This window comes from Bos mutus, chromosome 26 (genome assembly GCF_027580195.1).
Source record: "Bos mutus isolate GX-2022 chromosome 26, NWIPB_WYAK_1.1, whole genome shotgun sequence".
In the NCBI taxonomy this organism is placed as follows: domain Eukaryota; kingdom Metazoa; phylum Chordata; class Mammalia; order Artiodactyla; family Bovidae; genus Bos; species Bos mutus.
The window spans coordinates 20,493,490-20,518,422 of NC_091642.1; the positions used below are offsets into that span (position 1 = coordinate 20,493,490).

General features: G+C 37.5%; 1 protein-coding gene across 3 annotated transcripts in view; it reads right to left on the minus strand.

Annotated features, from left to right (window-relative positions):
• SHOC2 (SHOC2 leucine rich repeat scaffold protein) overlaps positions 1-24,933 on the minus strand; it is an 87,509-nt gene that overhangs the window by 18,999 nt on the left and 43,577 nt on the right. For all 3 annotated transcript variants that reach the window (XM_070363596.1, XM_070363595.1, XM_070363597.1), the window contains exon 3: positions 10,151-10,288. In XM_070363596.1, the coding sequence (XP_070219697.1) occupies positions 10,151-10,288 (138 nt within the window). The remainder of the gene's footprint in view (positions 1-10,150; positions 10,289-24,933) is intronic.

Consider the following 24,933-nt stretch of genomic DNA (forward strand, 5'->3'; position numbering starts at 1 on the left):
GGATCATTTTGCACACTTTTCCTCCTAAATAACAGGTCATAGAAATATTTTCTTGTTGAGTAAATACTGATATACTTCATTTTATTTAACCACTGTACCCTATGATATGTATAATTATACAATTATCTAATCATCCCCAATGGACAGCATTTGTTCCTAATATTTAAAAAGGAATTCTATAATGAACGTCCTAATAGATACTTGTGTGTACATGTGAAAATATTTCAGATGTATCAAAAGATAGCAATATCTTAAATCTTAACAGACAGTGCCATTAGGCTGTATCAATTTCATTCCCACCAAAACTGAAGGGCAGTCCCCATTAACTCACATCCATTTAAAATGGGGAAGGAGGGAGGGTATCAATATCTTATTCCTTGCCTATCGCATGCCCATGGCCACTACAAGACTGGTAAAGAGATGGAAATTTTCCTATAAGCAGTGATAATGTCCAGTACAAAGAATTTCAAAAATCTTTTGATAAAATTTTAATTGCTATACCACGTTGAAGATAAAAAAGGCACTCAATCTTAAAAAATAAATAGAAGAAGCTCATCCTCTGTCTCTCCTTCATACCACTGCTTTCCCTATGTAATACAGCTGTTCCATGGTAATAAAATGGCTGAAGCATTCACCAACAGGTCTATGAAATGCCTGAACTCCACCACCGCCCCCCCCAGTGGGATTGAAGAGGATGAACTTTAAAAATTGTACTCTATGAGAATATGCTATTCTGATGAAGCAATTAACATCTGCAAAGGACTTGTCACTTTCTTGAGAGCATGGTATGCTCAGAGTCATCCACATTTTGTCAAAATGCACTACTCTCAGCAAAATAAAAAAGGTGAAAAAAAATTAACGATGAAATATCAACACTGTCTTATGCCAGAAAAAAAAAAAAAAACTTAACATGAGAAGTCTGGCATTTACTGTGATTCACCCCCTGCAGTGGTTTCAACTCTAGCCTCTTTCAGTAAGTGGTTTTAACCACAAAGTAAACTGCAACCTAGAAATCAAGCCACAGCTTGCTTTAATATTGAGCCACTGTGACTAAGAAATAAAATCAATGTTGCCAACGCTTATAAATGTAGGCTGATCACTGTCAATCACTGGCATTTAGCTTTCTAAGTGCTTAACTTTGACAGTAAGTTGCTCTGTGTTCTGAATCTGACAGCTTGTTTTCTTATGCTGTCAGATTTTTAAAATATGGAAACATTAAATGGCTATGAATTAAAATTAATGCTTTCAATTTCAGCAAAAGAAATCAGCATTTTTAGGTTAATTTAGTGTAACTTTTGAGTAAGACTCTAACTCAAACAGTCTTTATCTTATTTTAACAAAGTAGCAAAAAATCACTAGAAAAGGCATACAAGTTCTAACAATGAAATATTGTTAAAGGTACAATTTTTTTCCAGAAACATTAAACTAATAAATTGAAAATAAACTTAAAAGTTATATAAAATGTAAGGCCAGGATCTCTAAAACTCTTAGAGGAAAACAGAGACAAGACACTCTGATATAAATGTCTGCAATATCCTCTTTGACCACCTCTTAGAGAAATGGAAATAAAACAAAAACAAGTGGGACCTAGTTAAACTTAAAAGCTTTGCATAACAAAGGAAAGTATAACCAAGATGAAAAGACAACCCTCAGAATGGGAGAAAATAATCATAAATGAAACTAACAAAGGATTAATCTCCAAAATATACAAGCAGTTCATGCAGCCCTATGCCAGAAAAGCAAACAACCCAATTAAAAAGTAGGCAGAAGATCTAAGCACACATTTCTCCAACGAAGATATACAGATGGCCAACCAACACATGAAAAGATGCTCTACATTGCTCATTATTAAAGAAATTCAAATCAAAACTACAATGAGGTATTACCTTACACTGGTCAGAATGGTCATCAAAACAATCTACAAACAATAAATGCTGGAGAAGGTGTGGAGAAAAGGGAACTCTCTTGCACTGTTGGTGGGAATGTAAATTGATATAGTCACTATGGAGAAACAGTGTGGCTATTTCTTTAAATACTAGGAATAAAACTACCATATGACCCAGCAATCCCAACTGGGCATATACATTGAGAAAATCATAACTGAAAAAGACACATATGCCTCAATGTTCACTGCAGCACTATTTATAATAACCAGGACATGGAAGCAACCTAGATATCACTGACAAATGAATGGATAAATGACAAATGAAATGGAATATTACTTAGCCATAAAAAGAAAAGCATTTGAGTCAGTTCTAGTGAGGTGGATGAACCTAGAGCCTATATGCAGAGTGAAGTAAGTCAGAAAAAGAAAAACAAATTCTTGTATATTAACACGTACATATATGGACTCTAGAAAAATAGTACCAATAAACATTTGTAGGGCAGTAATGGAGACGCAGACATAGAGAACAGACTTTGGACACAACGGAGTAAGGAGAAGGTGGGCCGAACTGAGAGAGTAGCACTGAAACATAAACATTACCATATGTAAAACAGATAACTAATGGGAAATTGTTGTATAACACAGGGAGCTCAACATAGTACTCTGTGACAACCTAGAGGGGTGGGATGGGGTGGAAGTTCAACAGGGAAGGGACATATGCATATTTATGGCTAACTCATGTTGTGTGGTGGAGAAGGCAATGGCACCCCACTCCAGTACTTTTGCCTAGAAAATCCTATGGACGGAAGAGCCTGGTAGGCTGCAGACCATGGGGTCGCTAGAGTCAGACACAACTGAGCGACTTCACTTTCACTTTTCACTTTCATGCATTGGAGAAGGAAATGCCAACCCACTCCAGTGTTCTTGCCTGGAGAATCCCAGGGACGGGGGAGCCTGGTGGGCTGCCATCTATGGGGTCGCACAGAGTCGGACATGACTAAAGCGATGCAGCAGCAGCAGCAGCATGTTGTGTGGTAAAAGCCAACACAATGGTGTAAAGCAATTATCCTCCAATTAAAAGTAAACTTATTAAAAAATATTCTTAAAAGTCAAAAACTCAAAAGAATACCACCATTGAAGAGAAAACTAGTAAAGGTGTTACATGTAAGTAGAACTGTAATTACCTAAAATCAATTACTAAAACTCTATTTGTTGATATAATTACTGTAACATTTCTTCAGAGCACAGTGTAACAAAATGAGATATGAATTATTCTGTGCTCTAGCCTTGAAGGCAAAGTCTTCTTGTATATTTCTCTCACTTTGAAAAGAAATAGAAAATAAAAAATTTTTCCTATTTCAGATCCCCCTCTCCCTGATTTCATAAAACCACTGGAGACCTCAGAAGGCTTTCAGTTCAATTCAGTTCAGTTGCTCAGTTGTGTCCGACTCTTTGCGACCCCATGAATTGCAGCACGCCAGGCCTCCCTGTCCATCACACACTCCCGGAGTTCACTCAGACTCACGCCCATCGAGTCAGTGATGCCATCCAACCATCTCATCCTCTGTCGTCCCCTTCTCCTCCTGCCCCCAATCCCTCCCAACATCAGAGTCTTTTCCAAGGAGTCAACTCTTCACATGAGGTCAAAGTACTGGAGTTTCAGCTTTAGCATCACTCCTTCCAAGAACACCAGGACCGATCTCCTTTAGAATGGACTGGTTGGATCTTCTTGCTGTCCAAGGGACTCTCAAGCGTCTTCTCCAACACCACAGTTTAAAAGCATCAATTCTTTGGCGCTCAGCTTTCTTCACTGTCCAACTCTCACATCCATACATGACTACTGGAAAAACCATAGCCTTGACTAGACAGACCTTTATAGGCAATGTAATGTCTCTGCTTTTGAATATGCTATTAGGTTGGTCATAACTTTCCTTCCAAGGAGTAAGCGTCTTTTAATTGCATGGCTGCAGTCACCATCTGCAGTGATTTTGGAGCCCCCCAAAATACAGTCTGACACTGTTTCCCCATCTATTTCCCATGAAGTGATGGGACCAGATGCCATGATCTTCGTTTTCTCAATGTTGAGCTTTAAGCCAACTTTTTCACTCTCCTCTTTCACTTTCATCAAGAGGCTTTTTAGTTCCTCTTCACTTTCTGCCATAAGGGTGGTGTCATCTGCATATCTGAGGCTTCAAGACTCTAAATATGTTTTTGAGCACTCTTTCACTTAACCGCAATCAGCTGTGCCAATCTCCCCAGTTCCTTCTGCCTCTTTCAGTGATCTTGGCACTGCTCAGCCTGGAAGTAAATGGCATTGCTTATTGCCAAAGAGTGATAACTACTCTAGGAGTATTTATATCTCAAGCAAAAAAGAGTTAAAAACATCTGGATATACTTGCGAGGAAAAAAAAAAGGCAAATAATTAAAAACGATTTTTGGAAAAGTAACTGTAAGGTGATAAAAGATTTGATTTTCAATTGTGAATTCAGTGCAAGTTTCTTTGGTCCAGGGAAAAGAGACAAGGCAACTCCTGTGGGACTAGCATCAACTCTCCAAGACAGGTGTTGGGTTTTTTGTTTTTCATTTTAAGTTATACTTTTCAACTAGTAAACCAGGGGGAAAAAAAAAGCAAAGTATCAGAATTATACTCCAGCTAAGTTTGTCACTGATGGTTTGGGGTGAATTGCTCTTCTCCAATAGATGAGAGAGAGAATCTCAAAGGTGAATTATGACTGTTGAGATTTGTAACAGATCAAGACCTGCATGTTCAGATTTCTCATCAAATCTCAACCTTCTGCAATACAATCAAACTATGGGGGATAAGAGGGATGGAGAAAGGCAAAGAACTATCTTAATAAACACAGTATATGATAAATGACTATAATATTATAAAAACTTTCAACACACAATACTTAACTCACTTTGCTATTACTTGGGATAACAGCTGTATTTAGTTTGCTGACAACTATCAAAGCCTATTTATATTTATTATAAAATTTATAAATGAGATATATAAATTTTTATTATCATTTATGTTTCAGTTCTTATTGATTTCCAATACATATTTGTAATCTGACCATGTAGAGTGTGTTAGAAGTCAGGCACTTGTGTTTTTCTGAGATAACATGTCAATTACCCAAGATTAATAATGAAGTCAAATGTTTTCATATTAACAAGCACACTTGAAATACAGAAGAATTACTTCGGATAGAAATGCAAAATTAAGAAAGCCAGGAGAAAGAATACATGGAGACGCTATCCTCTGTCAGAGGAAGTGAATCCAAAGGACCCTAGTCTTAATAACTGGATTGCTTTATCATCCTCTACGACTTATGCTTTCTCTATTTGCCAACACTATTTTAGTACTTTATAACTGCACCCCCCCGCCGCCAATTGTTATTGAGGAAGATAGGGAAACCAATACATGCATAAAATATTAAATAATGAAATACTGTTAGAATATTCGAGAGTAAGAACAGGACTCTACAGGGCCTTTCTGGAACAGACCCCTCCCTCAAATCCTCTGCCGAAGTACCCAGATAATAGTATCTGATGCACATTTCCTGAGTCATTTCACAAATGCTAAGTTGGAGAAGACTCTTCAGAGTCACTTGGACAGCAAGGAGATCAAACTAGTCCATCCTAAAGGAAATCAGTCCTGAATATTCATTGGAAAGACTGATGATGAAGCTGGAACCCCAATACTTTCGCCACCTGATGCTGGGAAAGACTGAAGGCAGGAGGAAAAGGGGACGACAGAGGATGAGATGGTTGGATGCCATCACCGACTCAATGGACATGAGTTTGAGCAAGCTTTGGGAGTTCATAATGGAAAGGGAAGCCTGGCACGCTGCAGTCCATGGGGTTGCAAAGTGTCAGACACAACTGAGCAACTGAACTGAAGAACAGGACTAATTGATAACCATGCCCTTTATAGAACTCTATATATCCATTTGATTAGTTGAAAGAGTAGAGGAAATTATGTGTATATTTAGGAAAAAAAGTTCTAAGCCGAGAAACTGAGAAGTACAAAGACCCTGAGGCTAGAACTTGCCTGATATGCTCAAGGAACAATAAAGTATCTGCACATATAGTATCTTAGGAAATACACAATAATTAAGCGTCAATGAGATGGATAAGGCCGTAACTTTATAACATTTCAACCATCTTTAATTTCAGTTGACCTGATTTGCTAGAGTAAACAACCTTTACTTTTCTAAGACTGAGAAGCCTTTATGTTTATAAAAGAAGTCTCTTTTTAAAGTGCTTTTATGTGTCATTCACTGAAAAGTGATCATGTTAAAATGCATTATTCTTTCTTTTCTCCTTTACTATCAAAATCAGTTTCTTATTTAAAATCAGCAAACTTACGTATTTCAACATAAGAACATACAACAAAATAAATACGTCAATAGGTGATTTATACTGAAGTAAAAATTAAACCTGTATTACTGAACTGGTTCAGAGTATCCCAAGGAAATGGGAACCTGAAAGATTAACACTTAGAAATATAATAGAGTTCTTGAACTTTAGAAATAAAGAAATAACCCTTTGGGTGGCCAGAGACAAACATTAAGTCATTATAATGAGAAAAAAACAATTAGACCAGCCTCATACTGTTGCATATTCAGTTCTAGAAGACAAAAGAGCTACCTTTTAGGTCTCCTGAGATGTTCAAGGAAAGGAAGTTGAACCCAATGATTTTTATATCCATCAAAGAGTTCTTTAAATATAAAGCTTACAAACATACAAAAACTAGAAAACTACTGCTAATAAGTCTTCCCTGGTGGCTCAGATGGTAAAGCGTCTGCCTACAATGTGGGAGACCCTGGTTTAATACCTGGGTCCGGAAGATCCCCTGGAGAAGGAAATGGCAACCCACTCCAGTACTCTTGCCTGGAAAATCCCATGGATGGAGGAGCCTGGTAGGCTACAGTCCATGGGGTTACAAAGAGTCAGACAGGACTGAGCGACTTCACTTTCACTGTTTACGAACGATTTCAGAGAAAATTACTGTAAGACTGACTTTAACCAACCAAGAAATAACTTGAACAACTATGGCCTTTAATTTTATAGCAGCAAGCACTGTTAGTGAACAATTAAGACTAAACTAGAGACTGGCTTAACAAGATATACCATAAATGTTGCATGTCCTAACAATATAACTAATAAAAATTGGGAGGAAAAAATGACCAAAAAGGGCTAGCAGCACAATAAATTCACTGACTGCCTCATCCACATTACTCTACTCAACAAAAATAGAATACATATTCAATTGCACATGGAATACTTATCAAGATAGACCATACACTGAGCCATAAAATAAGTCTCAATATATTTAAATGATTCAAGTCACACAAAGTATGTTCTCAACCACAATGAAATTAGAAATCAGTAACAGAAAGATCCCTGGGAAATTGTTAGATGTTGGGAACTAAATAACAAACTTTTCAGTAACATATAGATCATAGAAAACAAAAGGGCAGATTAGAAAGCATTTTGGACAAAACAAAAAATAAAACACAACATGTCAATTTGTGGGATGTTGTCAGTGGTATGTAAGAGGAAATTTTATAGCACTAAATGGCTGGGAAAGATTGAGGATGAGAGGAGAAGGGGACAACAGAGGATGAGATGATTGGATGGCATCACTGACTCAATGGACATGAATCTGAGTAAACTCCGGGAGTTGGTGATGGACAGGGAGGCCTGCCGTGGTGCAGTCCATGGGGTCTCAAAGAGTCGGACATGACTGAGCGACTGAAATGAACTGAACTGACTCTCTGAGAAGAGAAGAAAGGTCTTAAATCAATAATCTCAATCTTCCACTATAAGAAACTAGAAAAGGGGCAAATAAAATCAAAGTAAGCAGACAAACAGGAATGAGAAAGGTCAAAGTAGAAATCAATGAAATAAAAACCAAGGGAAAAATAGAGTAAAATCAATACTTTGAGACAATCAATGAACTGATAAAATTAATAAACCTTTAGCCAGACTGATTAGGAAAAGAGAGAAGATATAAATTGCCAATATCAGAAAAGAGAAAAATGGCATTATCACAGATTCTATAGACACTGAAATAATAAGCAAATGTTATGAACAATTTTATCCCCATTAAATGTGACAACGTAAATGGAATGAACACATTCTATGAAAGACACAAATAATGATCAAGTTTTCTCAAGAAGAAACTGATAACCTAAATAGCTCTATGTCTATCAAAAAAACTGAAATTGTTTTAAAAAAACATTCCAACAAACAAAAGTTCTGACTAGGTGGCTGTATCAATGAACTTTATCAAATAAGAAATATGCCAATTTATACAAATTTTTCCAAAAATTGAAGAGTAGGGAAAACTTCCCAACTTACTATATATCGTCAGCATTACTCTGAAACTGAAACTAGACAAAGGTTTTATAACATTACACATGAACATATTGTTTATTCTTATTATTGTTTATTTGCTAAGTAGTGATCAACTCTTTTGCAGCCCTATGGACTGCAGTTCTCCAGGCTTCCCTGTCCATGGGACTTCCCATGTAAGAACACTGGAGTAGGTTGCCACTTCCTTCTCCAGGGGATCTTCCCAACCCAAGGATCAAACCTGGGTCTCCTACACTGGCAGGCAGATTCTTTACTGCTGAGTCACCAGAGAAGCCCATATCATTTATTAAAAATTAGCAAACTTAATTTTTAAAACTCCTACCAGAATGTATCTTTTTTCATTATTTCATCTTGGTAAGAAATTTCAATCTTATTATCTGGGTTTTTGTCAAATTCAGGGAAACAGTATTAAATTATATTTTACAGCTTCATTGTCTTACCTCTATTCTCTTTCTAGAACTTCTAGTCCTGTCTCCCATGACTTTTTTCATTTATTTTGTGTTTTTCTGTCTTTTTGTTCTAGACTCTAGGGGACAAGAATCAGAAAGATACAGGTTCTAATGGCTAGCTATTATAATCTGAAGAAGTCTCAGATTAACTTTTCTGTGAATAGTTGTTACGTTACCAGAGACAGTCTACTGTAACATTAAAAAAAATTCTGCTACACTTGTTTCTGCTTCAAGTAATGAAGCAGAAAGTAATTCAAGGTAATTCAAGCAAACCCTCCCATTGCAGAAAACTAAGAACACTTCTAAAACAAAAATCAGAAAACGAATATGATAATGACTAGCAGTAACCAGGCTGGAAACCAGCTGGGAACCCAGAAACAAGCAAAGCACGGGAGATTTTTGTCCTAAGAGCGCTCTCCCAAACAGAAGATGTAACTGAAAGGCGAAGGCATGTTTTGCCAAGAGTCAAAATCTAGAGCCTGCCAAGGGTGAGGAGTCTAGTAATCAGCATCAACTAGGACCCTACAGGGCTGCACCCTAGTATGAGGGGTCAATCAGAATTAAAACGGCCCTCCAATTACTCTGCAGTTTGCCTCTGAATCACTTGAGAGGACCAGAAAAATTACAACCCTTAGAACACGGATGGATTAAAGTGGTTAGTTACTCTAGGTACCTGAGAGAAGCAAATAAAAATTCTTCTGGAGAAAGATAACATCATAGGCCTCATGCAATTTAGTAATAGAACCTTATAAATATTCATTACTAAAATTATATAAACTAAGTACAGAGTAATTTTTTAAAATAAACCTAATAGTTTCCTCATACCACAGTGATAACTAAAAGCATCCAAAAATTTTTAAATTCCCTCTATTGTTTGTATAAATTTTGGGGCATTCAGAAATATAAACAAGAATTTATAAATATGGAACACATCAACCTTCTGTAGTTTGACTATGTCTTCAAAACACATTATGCATTTTGAGACATCTTTTCTTTTAATCCCTCGATATTACAGATGAGCAAATTTTAAAATGTACTTGCCATGTTTTAAAAACTAAACAGCAATGATCTTATTTTTTCAGTGTGGTCTACTTTAGCACAGAAGGGACCACACCCTATACAAGAGCATGCAACATTTCTGAAATAAGCAAAAACAGAGAACGCACCCATTCTGCAATTTAAGCACAGAGTTATAGAACATATAGACGTTACTCAATATTCTACCTTCTTTACAATTTAACTGAGCTCATTTCCTAAAACTTACTTTCCTTTCCTAGAAATGGAAATAAAAAATTATTTTAAAATACTATCTTTTAGAAGTTTTACCACTTCAACAATGCTGAATTTTAATCTTTTAACTTTATTATTGAAACAGATTTTAATGTCCAAGTAGTTATAAATGATTAACAGTATCTTCTTTCTCTTTTCATACCAATAGTATCTGGGAGGTCTAACAATTCATTGTGCTGCAAGTCAAGGTTGGTTATCTGTGTGCAGTTTCCAATCTCCTTTGGAAGGTGTTCAAGTTGATTGTGAGCTACATCCAGCGTAATGAGGTTACATAATTCACCTGTAAATTGATCAACATAAAAATGTAAGAATTTCTGGGAGATAAAACATTTTATATCATAACTATACTTTTTCTCACAAAGTAAAAGTTAAACAAAATCTGAAACTCTTATTTGAAAATGACATCTTACAAATACTGAACTATGTTGTACACCTGAAGCTAATATATGGTTTTATGTCAATTATACCTAAAGAAAAAAAGAAAATGATATTGATAACATTAACATGTTGACTGTAAATCATTATCAACCAATATTATATATTTTTAATTAACCAATTTAACCACATTTACCTTTGTACATTCTATACTTCAAAAAGAGCTTACTAATTTTTAAATCAAATTCAACACAATAACATCAGATAGATCTTGAGGGTCACCTTACCTCAAAATGTAAAGTAAGAGTTAGAAATCAAAAACTGCTTCTCAATTTAATATTACTCCAAAAGGATACAAAATAAGGTATTTTTCTCCTCATTCTGTTTGAAAGGACTGTACTGGCAATTTAGATTATTCTTAGTGTTTTTCTGTCTTCAAAAACTTATTTATAAAAGCTCGATCGGCTCTCTCATGATTTTTCCTTTTTTGGGGGGAGGGGCGAAGTTGGAAATTAAAAGACACTTACTCCTTGGAAGGAAAGTTATGACCAACCTAGATAGCATGTTCAAAAGCAGAGACATTACTTTGCCAACAAGGTTCGTCTAGTCAAGGCTATGGTTTTCCCTGTGGTCATGTATGGATGTGAGAGTTGGACTGTGAAGAAGGCTGAGCGCCGAAGAATTGATGCTTTTGAACTGTGGTGTTGGAGAAGACTCTTGAGAGTCCCTTGGACTGCAAGGAGATCCAACCAGTCCATTCTGAAGGAGATCAGCCCTGGGATTTCTTTGGAGGGAATGATGCTAAAGCTGAAACTCCAGTACTTTGGCCACCTCATGTGAAGAGTTGATTCATTGGAAAAGACTCTGATGCTGGGAGGGATTGGGGGAAAGAGAAGGGGAGGACAGAGAATGAGATGGCTGGATGGCATCACTGACTCGATGGATGTGAGTCTGAGTGAACTCCAGGAGATGGTGATGGACAGGGAGGCCTGGCATGCTGCAATTCATGGGGTCACAAAGAGTTGGACACGACTGAGTGACTGAACTGAACTGAAGTTGGAAATACTGAGCAAGTAAGATAAGTAAAAGTGCATAAAACTAAAAAATGGGTGTAGGGCATATTTCTGTCACATCCTAAGCAACTAAGAAAAAACAGATTAACTGGATTTCAAAATTGAAAACTTATTTGTATAAAGGACACTATCAAGAGAATGAAAAGGCAACCCATAGAATAGGGGTAAATATTGACAAATTATGTATCTGGGAAGGGATTAGCAGCCCAGATGTATAAAGAGCTCCCATAATTCAACAGCAACCAAAAAAACCAATTTAAAAGTGTGTAAAGAAACTGAATATTTTTCCAAAGATATGCAAATAAACAATAAACACATGAAAGCTGCTCAACATCACTAATCATTAAAAAACGCAAATCAATTAGATGAGATACTACTTTATACCCCTGAAGATGGCTGTAAACAAAAGCAAACAACAAAACAAAACAAATGTTGGCAAGGATATGGAAAAACTGGAATCCTTGTGCTTTACCTCCAGGAGCCCCACCGCAGGTTCTCAGAGTGAAGATAAAAGTCCCCTCCTATTCTCACCCTGCATACCATATTCAAAATCATATACAGAAAATCAAAGATAAGATTTTGAAGGAAGACAGAGGTGGGGAAAAAACTTTACCTATATAGGAACAAGGTAAATACATTGGACTTCTCTTCAGTAATGATGCAGGCAAGAAAAGAATGGAATAGAATACTTACAAAGTGTTGAGGGAAAAAAAATCACCAACCTAAAAGTTTGTACCCAATGAAATTATCCTTCAAAGTAAAGGAGAAATAAAGACCTTCTCAGATGAACAGAAATGAGGGAATCTGTCACCAGTAGACCTGTCTTTAAAGAAATATTAAAATTAACAAGTTCTTCAGAATGAAGGAAAATGATGTAAGTCAGAAACTTAGCTCTACATAGAGAAAAGAACAATAGAGAAGGAATAAGATAAAATCTTTTATATTCTTAAACTCTTAATTGATCTAACAGATAACAGTTTGTTAAAAGTATGAAGAGCAGCAATATACTGGGTAACTATAGATTAAGGGTAAATGAAATGAATGACAGCAGTGTTATAAGGGACAGGAGAGAAGAACTGGGAATATTCTGTTATAAGCTACCACACTGAGTGGTATAGTGTTATTTGAAGGTGGACTTAAATTAGCTGTAAATTTATGCCACAAACTCCAGGGCAATCACAAACATACATACAAGCGAAAAAAAAAAAGTAATACAAGTATAAATGATATGCTAAGGAGAGAAATAATGAAATAATACAAAATGCTCAATTAAACCCAGATAATGCAGAAAAATGATGTAAGACCAAAAAAAATAAAAAATAGAGAACAAGTTATAGAAAACAGTTCCAAATATGGTTGATATCAATCCAACTAAATCAATAAATACTTTAAATATTAAAGTGAATGCAAGAAGACAGAGACTATCAGAAGGAACTTAAGAAATAAGACCCTGCCCCCAACCCCACTAAATAGTACAGTCTTTTAAAAACCTACTTTACAGACACAGGTAGATTAAGAATAAAGGGATGGAGAAATACAATGTTAATGTTAATCAAAAGAAAGCTGAAATATTTACACAGATTTCAGACAAAGCCAACTTCAAAACAAGGAAAATTATCAGAGATACACAAAGTATTACATAATGATAAACAGAACAATTCTCTAATAAAAGCCTCAAAGTGTAAGCAGCTGTTTATCTCCTCCGCATATTGTGTAGTATCTAGCACACAGCACTATGTTAACTGAAAGAATAAATGATAACTGGGGAAAATAAAATTTGGATGCTAATACTCTTCATGCCAGAAGTAACAAATGTTTTGTGTATTTGCCACAACTGTTCTAATAATACTCAAAGTTGTTTCAATTCCTAGGAAAGTAACTCCCACTACTTTAAAGGAAGATGCACAAATTGAAGTATATAAGAGTCCCAGCACATAAATAAAGCAAGTTGAGAGGAGACTATGGCTAACTATAGCCTATATGAAACTGATATGATTCAACTCAGCTCAATTACTGCTATATTACAGGACTCCTCAAACTCAATACTGAAATATTTTAGACCAGATAATTCTTTGCTGTAGAAAGGTGTTCTGTGCATAAGCAGCATGCCTGGTCTTTTTAGCCAAAAGATGCCAAGAGCACCTCCCCACCAAGTCATGACAATCATCTAGACATTAACAAATGTCCTTTGTTGTTTAACATTGCCAAAACTGCCCCAGGTTATCACTGCAATGTTGGGATGAGAAAGCTCAAATACTGTCCAATCCTCACACTTTTCAAAAAAAACCTAGAAATTTATATTTTCATATAAAATCTAATGTTCAAATACTAACAACTAATTTTTAGGTTAAAATAGAACAAAACACTGTGTTATCAAACGTATCTGTGGACTTTTTTTTTTTTTTTACAGTATTCAGGACACCAGTTTGATACCCATGAACACAGAAACAGATGAATTACCAGTATCTTAGGACAGGAACTTACATATTACTATCTAACATTAAACTAAAAAATAAGTGTTTTAAAAATGCAGAATATAATTACTTTGATTCAAATTAAGTTAAATCCTTTTTGATTTATGTAAATCACCATCTATATAACTGAATTATTTTGAGCCTATATGCTCTCCAGAAAATCATCCTCTAACAATACAACATTCTACAACATCAGGAAATCATGTTAACACTGATACATTAAGGAGAGTGTCATCTACTAATCTTTCTTTCTCACAATCTATTAATTATGGTTTTGAAAATGCTTAAAACTCAGGAAATGTGATTTAATTTTTTAACAGTATCAGCACACAAAAATAACCTGATTTTTAAGTTTGATCTGTCAGTCCTTGAACTACAATAAACTCATGAGTAAATTATACATATTGCGGAATTTGAAACTGATTTTTAGATTTTCCCCAAAACCCATGTATATATTTTAAGACATAAAAAACATTTTCTCTTAGGAACTGAATTTTCTTCAGTCCAATGAAAAAGATCTAAAAAACTTCAGAGGCGTTTATAATTAATAAAAGATAGCTTCCAGGAAAATCTAAAATATTTTCAAAACTAATCCAAAATGTCCTATTAAATGTACAAAACATTTTTAGTGCGGGGAAAAAAGAAGTTTAGATCTCTCTTCTTTAGAGCAATGCTCATAACTGCTCAAGCTTTTTTTCTTCATATCCAAATAGTCAGAAACATCTGACAATTCTGAATATATGATAAACTCTGCACTAGTCAATACTGTGCCAGGATAAGACTTTGTGTTACCATTCAGAAAAGACAGGATATTAAATATTGAACGAGTTCATAAAATACTTTCACACTATTTATTATTTCTATACTTTGTCCAATTATCTAGTACTTCTAAACATTTATTTCACTATATATGATCCAAATATTACTTTAAAAACATAAGTTCATTTCAGATGGTTCTAAAGAACAATAATCAATATCTTAACAGTGACTTGTCTCTGGCTAGGTTTAAGAGTGGTTTTTCTTTTCTACTTCATATATTTGTATTTTGATTTTTTGATGTTTTTGTACATCTTTTAATCTAAAGAGGAAAGGGGGGGACAGATTCAAGACATAAACATAAGCAGTCTCTCCTACACTGTACATGAAGAGCAGTTTTCAAACCATAAAGAGAAGTTTCCTGGCTGTGGAGCAGATGTACCTTTTAGTGAAAATGAATGCACCATGTGATCATATTGATGACACCAGCCATTAATATGAAACATTTTATGACTCACATTCCATACTTACTAAGCAAACTTTTTAAGTTTAACTTCCTACAGAGAGAACATAGACTTCATTGATCCACCCTACACATGTTTATTAAGCACCTACTGTGTGCTAGACACTATTCTAGGGACTGAAGACACGATAGGGAAAAAGAGGGAGAAGGCAAGAAAAAAGTTTGCTGCCCTCAGCGAACTTGTATTTTAATAAGGAAAAATAAACAGTATATAACCAAGGTGAGGCTGTAAGGAGAAAAGGAAAGATATACCCATTTGAATGCAGAGTTCCAAAGAATAGCAAGGAGAGATAAGAAAGCTTTCCTCAGCAATCAATGCAAAGAAACAGAGGAGAACAACAGAATGTGAAAGACTAGAGATCTCTTCAAAAACATCAGAGATACCAAGGGAATATTTCATGCAAAGATGGGCTCAATAAAGGGCAGAAATGGTAGGGACCTAACAGAAGCAGAAGATACTAAGAAGAGGTGGCAAGAATACACTGAAGAACTGTACAAAAAAGATCTTCATGACCCAGATAATCACAATAGTGTGATCACTAACACTCAGCTAGAGCCAGACATCCTGGAATGTGAAGTCAAGTGGGCCTTAGGAAGCATCACTACAAACAAAGCTAGTGGAGGTGATGGGATTCCAGTGGAGCTATTTCAAATCCCAAAAGATGATGCTGTAAAAGTGCTGCACTCTATATGTCAGCAAATTTGGAAAACTCAGCAGTGGCCACAGGACTGGAAAAGGTCAATTTTCATTCCAATCCCAAAGAAACGCAATGCCAAAGAACGCTCAAACTACCACACAATTGCACTCATCTCACACACTAGTCAAGTAATGCTCAAAATTCTCCAGGCTAGGCTTCAGCAATACGTGAACCGTGAACTTCCAAATGTTCAAGCTGGTTTTAGAAAAGGGAGAGGAACCAGAGATCAAATTGCCAACATCCGCTGGATCATCAAAAGAGCAAGAGAGTTCCAGAAAAACATCTATTTCTGCTTTATTGACTATGCCAAAGCCTTTGACTGTGGATCACAACAAACTGTGGAAAATTCTGAAAGAGATGGGAACACCAGACCACCTGACCTGCCTCTTGAGAAGCCTGTATGTAGGTCAGGAAGCAACAGTTAGAACTGGATATGGAACAACAGACTGGTTCCAAACAGGAAAAGGAGTACATCAAGGCTGTATATTGTCACCCCACTTATTTAACTTATATGTAGAGTGCATCATGAGAAACGTTGGGCTGGAGGAAGCCCAAGCTGGAATCAAGATTGGCGGGAGAAATATCAATAAGCTCAGATATGCAGATGACACCACCCTTATGGCAGAAAGTGAAGAGGACCTCAAAAGCCTCTTGATGAAACTGAAAGTGGCGAGTGAAAAAGTTGGCTTAAAGCTCAACATTCAGATAACTAAGATCATGGCATCTGGTCCCATCTCCTCATGGCAAATAGATGGGGAAACAGTAGAAACAGTGGCTGACTTTATTTTTGGGGGACTCCAAAATCACTGCAGATGGTGACTGCAGCCATGAAATTAAAAGTAAAATTAAATTACTCCTTGGAAGTTATGACCAACCTAGACAGCATATTAAAAAGCAGAGACATTACTTTGTCCACAAAGGTCCATCTAGTCAAGGCTATGGTTTTTCCAGTGGTCATGTATAGATGTGAGAGTTGGACTGTGAAGAAGGCTGAGCACCAAAGAATTGATGCTTTTGAACCTGTGGTGTTGGAGAAGACTCTTGAGAGTCCCTTGGGCTGCAAGGAGATCCAACCAGTCCATCCTAAAGGAGATCAGTCCTGGGTGTTCTTTGGAAGGACTGATGTTGAAGCTGAAACTCCAATACTTTGGCCACCTGATGCGAAGAGCTGACTCACTGGAAAAACCCTGATGCTGGGAAAGATTGAGGGCAGGAGGAGAAGGGGACGACAGAGGGTGAGATGGTTGGATGGCATCACCGACCCAATGGACACGGGTTTCGGTGGACTCCGGGAATTGGTGATGAACAGGGAGGCCTGGCGTGCTGTGGATCATGGGGTTGCAAAGAGTCGGACACGACTGAATGACTGAACTGAACTGAGGATGTATAAAAGCTATAAAAGAAAAAAAAGCAAGGTCAAAGAGTCTGATGGTGGGAAGCAGAGATCAGAGGTATTGATAGTAAGCAGAAAAGGAAAATAACCCCAATGGAGTAGCATTTTAATATACACAGCTAAATAATGGAAGAGGAAAGAAACAATGGAAACATCTGGGGGAAGCTGAGTGAACAGCAAATACAAAGACTCTGAGGCAAGAAAGCAGTTCAAAACACAACAGAAAGCCAATGTTGCTGGAATAATGAGTAATGAAGAAAGTGATAGATGAAGTAGCCAGGAGTCAGATTTATTTAGAGTCTTGTGGGCTAAGGTAGCAACTTCAACTTTGACTAAGAAAATAGTGGTGTGGGTATTAAGAGTAGGGTTTTCTTTGTTTGTTGGAGCAATTTCAGGTTTACAGAAAAACTGCAAATTAAGTACAGAGTTCTTATATACCACCCTCCCCATAATTTCCACTATTACTAACATCCAACATTGTGCATTACAGTTGATGAACCAACATTTATACATTATCATTATTAACTAAAAGTCCATATTTTACACTGACATCCATCCACTATTTGTGTTTTCCAGTTCTGAAGATTTTGGTAAATGTGTAATAGCCAGTACCCATGATTACAGTATCATATGTAAGTTTTACTGATCTAAAAATCTTCAGTGTTTCACTACTCATTGATCTGAGTCTCCTGTACTAGGGCCCCTGGCAACTACTGATCTTTTACTTTTGCCTTTTCCAGAATATTGTATAGTTAGAATCATACGATACACAGCTTTTCTTTCATTTAGAAATATGCGTTTCTTTTTTACCACGGAACAATATTCCATTGTAAGGAATATTTTAGCAACTTTTAGCAATTATGAATAGAATTTTTAGCAATTATGAATAGAACAACTAAAAATATTTTCTGTACAGTTTTTTGCATGGACATAAGAGAAGGCAATGGCAACCCACTCCAGTACTCTTGCCTGGAAAATCCCATGGACGGAGGAGCCTGGTAGGCTGCAGTCCATGGGGTCACTAAGAGTCGGGCACGACTGAGCAACTTCACTTTCACTTTTCACTTTCATGCGTTGGACAAGGCAATGGCAACCCACTTCAGTATTCTTGCCTGGAGAATCCCAGGGATGGCGGAGCCTGGTGGGCTGCCATCTATGGGGTCGCATAGAGTCAGACACGCCAGTGACTTAGCAGCAAGTTTAACTCATTTGGGTAAAGAGAAGCATGACTGATAGGTTTTATGGTAAGACTGTGTTCAGCTTTGCAAGAAACTGCCACTGTCTTCCAAAGTGGCTATACTCATTTGCATTCCAACAGTAATAAATGAAGTTTGCACAAGTATTTGGTATTGTCCAGCCAAAAACAACAGAATAAATAAAACTGTGGTATATTCACACTATGGAATATTATACAGTAGTGAAAAATAATAACTTCTAACTATGTATACCAATATGATAGCTTAGTGAAGAACTGTAAATCTGTTTCTGTTGCTGTTGTTCAGTTGTGTCCGACTCTTCATGACCCCATGGACTAGAGCATGCAGGCTTCCCTGTCCTTCACTATCTCCCAGAGTTTGTTCAAACTGTCCATTGCGTCTATGATGCAATTCAACCATCTCATCCTCTCTCACCCCTTCTGCTCCTGTCCTCGATCTTTCCCAGCATCAGGGTTTTTACCAATGAGTTGGCTCTTCACATCAGATGGCCAAAATATTGGAGCTTCATGTCAGCATCAGTCCTTCCAATGAATATTCAGGGTTGATTTCCTTTAGGATTGACAGGTTGAACTTCTTGCATTCCAAGGGACTCTCAAAAATCTTCTCCAGCATCACAATTTGAAAGCATCGATTCTTCGGTACTCAGCCTTCTTTATGGTCCAACTCGCACATCCATACATGACTACTGGCAAAACCATAGCTCTGACTCAGTTCAGTCGTATCCGACTCTTTAGGACTCCATGGACTAAAGCGCTCCAGGCTTCCCTGTCCATCACCAACTCCTGGAGCTTGCTCAAACTCATGTCCATCGAGTCTGTGATGCCATCCAACCATCTCATCCTCTGTTGTCCCCTTCTCCTGCTGCCTTCAGTCTTTCCCAGGATCAAGGTCTTTTCCAATGAGTCAGTTCTTTGCATCGGGTGGCCAGAGTACTATAGCTTCAGCTTCAGTATTATCCTTCCAATGAATATTCACGGTTGATTTTCTTTAGGATGGACTGGTTTGATCTCCTTGCAGTCCAAGGGACTCTCAAGAGTCTTCTCCAACACCATAGTTCAAAACCATCAATTCTTAGGTGCTCAGCTTTCTACACCATCCAACTCTCACATCTATACATGACTAGTGGAAAAACCATAGCTTTGAAAATACAGACCTTTGTTGGGAAAGTAATCTCTCTGCTTTTTAATATGCTGTCTAGGTTGGTCATAACTTTTCTTTCAAGGAGCAAGCGTCTTTTAATTTCATGGCTGCAGTCACCATCTGCAGTGACTTTGGAGCCGCAAAATATAAAGTCTGTCACTGTTTCCATTGTTTCCCCATCTATTTGCCATGAAGTGGTGGGACCAGATGCCATGATCTTACTTTTCTGAATGCTGAGTTTTAAGCCAACTTTTTCACTTTCCTCTTTCACTTTCATCAAGAGCCTCTTTAGTTCCTCTTCATTTTCTGCCATAAGGGTGGTGTCTTCTGCATATCTGAGGTTACTGATATTTCTCCCAGCAATCTTGATTACAGCTTGTGCTTCAACCAGCCTTGCATTCACATGATGTACTCTGCATGTAAGTTAAATCAGCAGGGTGACAATATACAGTATTGATGTACTCCCTTCCCAATTTGAAACCAGTGTGTTGTTCCATGTCCAGTTCTAACTGTTGCTTCTTGATCTGCATACAGATTACTCAGAAAGCAGGTCAGGTGGTCTGGTGTTCCCATCTCTTTTAGAATTTTCCACAGTTTGTTGTGATCCACATAGTCAAAGGCTTTAGTGTAGTCAATGAAGCAGAAGTAGATGTTTTTCTGGAATTCTTTTGCTTTTCCTATGATCCAGGAGATGTTGGTAATTTGATCTCCGATTCCTCTGCCTTTTCTAAACCCAGCTTGAACATCTATAAGCTCTCAGTTCACCCACTGTTGAAGCCTAGCATAGAGAATTTTGAGCATTATACTGTGTGAGATGAGTGCAATTGTGCAGTAGTTTGAACGTTCTTTGGTATTGCCTTTCTTTGGGATTGGAATGAAAACCGATCTTTTCCAGTCTTGTGGCCACTGCTGAGTTTTCCAAATTTGCTGGCATATTGATTGCAGCATTTTAACAGCATCATCTTTTAGGACTTCACATAGCTCCACTGGAATTCCATCACCTCCACTAGCTTTGTTCATAGTGATACTTTCTAAGGCTCACTTGACTTCACACTCCAGGATTTCTGGCTTTAGGATGAGTGATCACACCATCGTGGTTACTGGCGTCATGAAGATCTTTTTTGTATAGTTCTTCTGTGTATTCTTGCCACCTCTTAATATCTTCTGCTTCTGTTAGGTCCATGCTGCTGCTGCTGCTGCTAAGTCGCTTCAGTTGTGTCCGACTCTGTGCGACCCCATAGAAGGCAGTCCATCAGGCTCCCCCGTCCCTGGGATTCTCCAGGCAAGAACACTGGAGTGGGTTGCCATTTCCTTCTCCAATGCGTGAAAGTGAAGAGTGAAAGTGAAGTTGCTCAGTCGTGTCCAACTCTTAGCGACCCCATGGACTGCAGCCTACCAAGCTCCTCTGTCCATGGGATTTTCCAGGCAAGAGTACTGGAGTGGGGTGCCATTGTACTGTTTTTATCCTTTATTGTGCCCATCTTTGCATGAAATGTTCCCTTAGTATCTCTGATTTTCTTGATGAGATCTCTAGACTTTCCCATTCTTTTGTTTTCCTCTATTTCTTTGCACTGTTCACTTAAGAAGGCTTTCTTTTCTCTCCTTGCTGTTCTTTGGAACTCTGCATTCAGATGGGTACATCTTTCCTCTTCACTTGCCTTTTGCTTCTCTTCCTTTCTCAGCTATTTGTAAGGCCTCCTCAGACAGCCATTTTGCCTTTTGGCATTTCCTCTTCTTGGGGATGGTTTTGATCACTGTGTCCTGTACTATGTCACAAACCTCTGTCCATAGTTCTTCAGGCACTCTATCAAATCTAATCCCTTGAATCTATTTGTCACTGCCACTGTATAATCATAAGGGATTTGATTTACATCATACCTGAATGGCCTGGTGGTTTTCCTTACTTTCTTCAATTTAAGCCTGTTTTTTGCAAGGAGTTAATGATCTGAGCCACAGTCTGCTTGTGGTCTTTTTTTGTGCTGTCTGTATGGAGCTTCTCCATCTTCAGCAGCAAAGAATATAATCCATCTGATTTTGGTATTGACCATCTGGTGATGTCCATGTGTAGAGTCATCTCTTGTGTTGATGGTAAAGGGTGTTTGCTATGACCAGTGCATTCTCTTGGCAAAACTCTGTTAGCCTTTGCCCTGCTTCATTTTGTACTCCAAAGCCAAACTTGCCTGTTACTCCAGGTATCTCCTGACTTCTTGACTTCCTACTTTTGCATTCCAGTCCCCAGTGATGAAAAGGACATTTTTTTTTTTTTTTTTAGGTTTTAGTTCTAGAAGGTCTTGAAGGTCTTCATCAGATCAGATCAGATCAGTCGCTCAGTCGTGTCCGACTCCTTGAGACCCCATGTATCACCTTCTTCAGCATAGTGGTTGGAGCATAGACTTGGATTGCTATGATATTTAATGATTTGCCTTGGAAACAAACAGAGATCATTCTGTTGTCTTTGAGACTGTACCCAAGTACTACATTTACGACTCTTGCTGACTATGAAGGCTACTCCACTTCTTCTAAGGGATTCTTGCCCACAGTAGTACACATAATGATCTGAATTAAATTTGCCCATTCCAGTCAATTTTAGTTCACTAATTCCTAAAATGTCAGTGTTCACTCTTGCCATCTCCTGTTTGACCACTTCCAATTTACTGTGATTCATTCATGCATGGAGAAGGAAATGGCAACCCACTCCAGTGTTCTTGCCTGGAGAATCCCAGGGACGGGGGAGCCTGGTGGGCTGCCGTCTCTGGGGTCGCACAAAGTCGGACACGACTGAAGCGACTTAGCAGCAGCAGCAGCATGGCCTAACAGTCCAGACTCCTATGCAATATTGTTCTTTACAGCATCAGACTTTACTTCCATCACCAGCCACATACACAACTGGGTTTTGTTTTCACTTTGGCTCAGCCTCTTCATTCTTTCTGGAGCTATTTCTCCACTCTTCTCCAGTAGTAGTATGCCAGATGCAAAAAGCAGTGGGACACATTGCCCCTCATTTCCAGAATTCAGACAGTTAAAATATTCATCAAACAGACAGGCAATTTTTGGAGGAAAAAGGTTTTCCCTCCCTTCTCGAGACTGCAAGTATTGATAATTAAAATGCTTAAATAAGAAATTCCTGACCATTATTGAGAAAATGAAATTTGTGGGGTTTAACCAGTAACAAAGAAACATTATTATACAAACATGTGAATACACTATTTTCTGTTGTGTTTTAGGCTCATAAACTATTACTACAAGAGCATTAAGTCAGTCAATCAGACAAGATTCTTATGTGCACATTCTCTTTTCCAGACATAAAACTAGACACTAAAGACACAAAGACACTACAGTACACTAAATGCTTGTTTTCATGAAATTAAAAATTAGTAGGAGACTACATGTGATTTGAGGAAGGCTACAGAGGGTCCCGTTTATTAAATTTCAACATTAAAGAGTCTTTCTTTTGGATCTTCAAGACCAAGGGAAGATACAAGGCAAGATGAGAGAGGACACCTGGAACCTTCAATACCAAACTAAGGAATCTGAATCTTTTTGATCAAATAATAAAACAAAATTTAAAGCTTCTGAATAATGCATGATAATCAGAATGCTATTCTAAAATGACTATTTACTCATAGATTTGAAAGGATGGATAGCTTAGGAAGCATAGTCTATTAGGAAACTACTGTAACTAGCTCATATGAAATAATATGAGGGTCTATACAAAATCAATAGTAGAATGAACGGGAGGGCTATCTCCCACTAGGAGACCTATTAAGAGAGATGGCAAAAGCAGTATGAATGAAATAAGACAAGTAATTCTCAAATTACATATGGTAAAGCCCATATACAAATTGTTGGAAACCAGAAATAAAGAAAAATATTAAAACTATACAGAGAAGAAAATACTTTACAAACACACAAATATAACAGCAAAACTCTTGTCAGAAACTAGGCAAGCCAAGAAAAAAACAAACAAAAACATAGGGAAAGGAGAGCTATTTTAAAAATAATGAATAAACAAGAAAAGATGCCAAACTAGGATTTTGTAACAGGAAAAACCACCATTAAAAATGAAAACAAAATAAAGGCTTTCAGACCTATAGAAAGCATAAAAAATTCAATCAGAGGAGACCTGGGCTACAATATGCATTAAAAGAAGCTCTTTGGGCAAAAAGCAAATACCAAAGAGAGATTCAGATCTACTCAAAGAATGGAAAGCACTAGAAGGAACAAATACATGAGCAAATATCAAAATTTGGGGGCATTTTTAGTCTCTTTAAAAGATAAAAAAAGATGATGACACATCAAAAGGCACAGGAACCAACTAACATAGAGTTCACAGTAAGCAAAGCTGGAATAATTTGAGCAACAAAACGGTAAAGAATAATCTTGGATTGAAACCCACAGAATAAATGAGTCCAGACTGATATAATTAACTGAATAAATAAATGGGGGAGAAAGGACAGCTCTTCCTTATAGAAGAATTTCAACTAATAAATACAAAAGAAACAAGGGAAATTTTTAAAAATCATTCAGTTCAGTTGCTCACTCGTGTCCGACTCTTTGTGACCCCATGAACCGCAGCAGCACGCCAGGCCTCCCTGTCCAACATCAACTCCTGGAGTTTAGAGAATATAGTAATAATTGCTTCAGGGAAGATCTACCAACGAAAGCTACAATTTATAAACAAAAGGTGATTTGGAAAATATTTAGAATTAAATAATAAGGAAAATACAACGCATCAAAATTTATGTGATGCTGCTAAAATAGCACTTGGGGGGGAGGTTCACAGCTATCAACACTTACACAATGAAAGGAAGAAAGGAATGAAATCAAACAATTTAAGAGAAAGGACATATGAAACCTACAGTAATAGGAAACAAGATAATTAAGCGTCAGTTCAGTTCAGTCGCTCAGTCGTGTCCAACTCTTTGCGACCCCATGAATCGCAGCATGCTAGGCCTCCCTGTCCATCGCAAACACCCAGAGTTCACTCAGACTCACGTCCATTGAGTCAGTGATGCCATCCAGCCATCTCATCCTCTGGCATCCCCTTCTCCTCCTGCCCCCAATCCCTCCCAGCTTCAGAGTCTTTTCCAATGAGTCAGCTCTTCCCATGAGGTGGCCAAAGTACTGGAGTTTCAGCTTCAGTTTCAGCTTCAGCATCATTCCCTCCAAAGAATGATGGGCTGATCTCCTTCAGAATGGACTGGTTGGATCTCCTTGCAGTCCAGGGGACTCTCTCAAGAGTCTTCTCCAACACCACAGTTCAAAAGCATCAATTC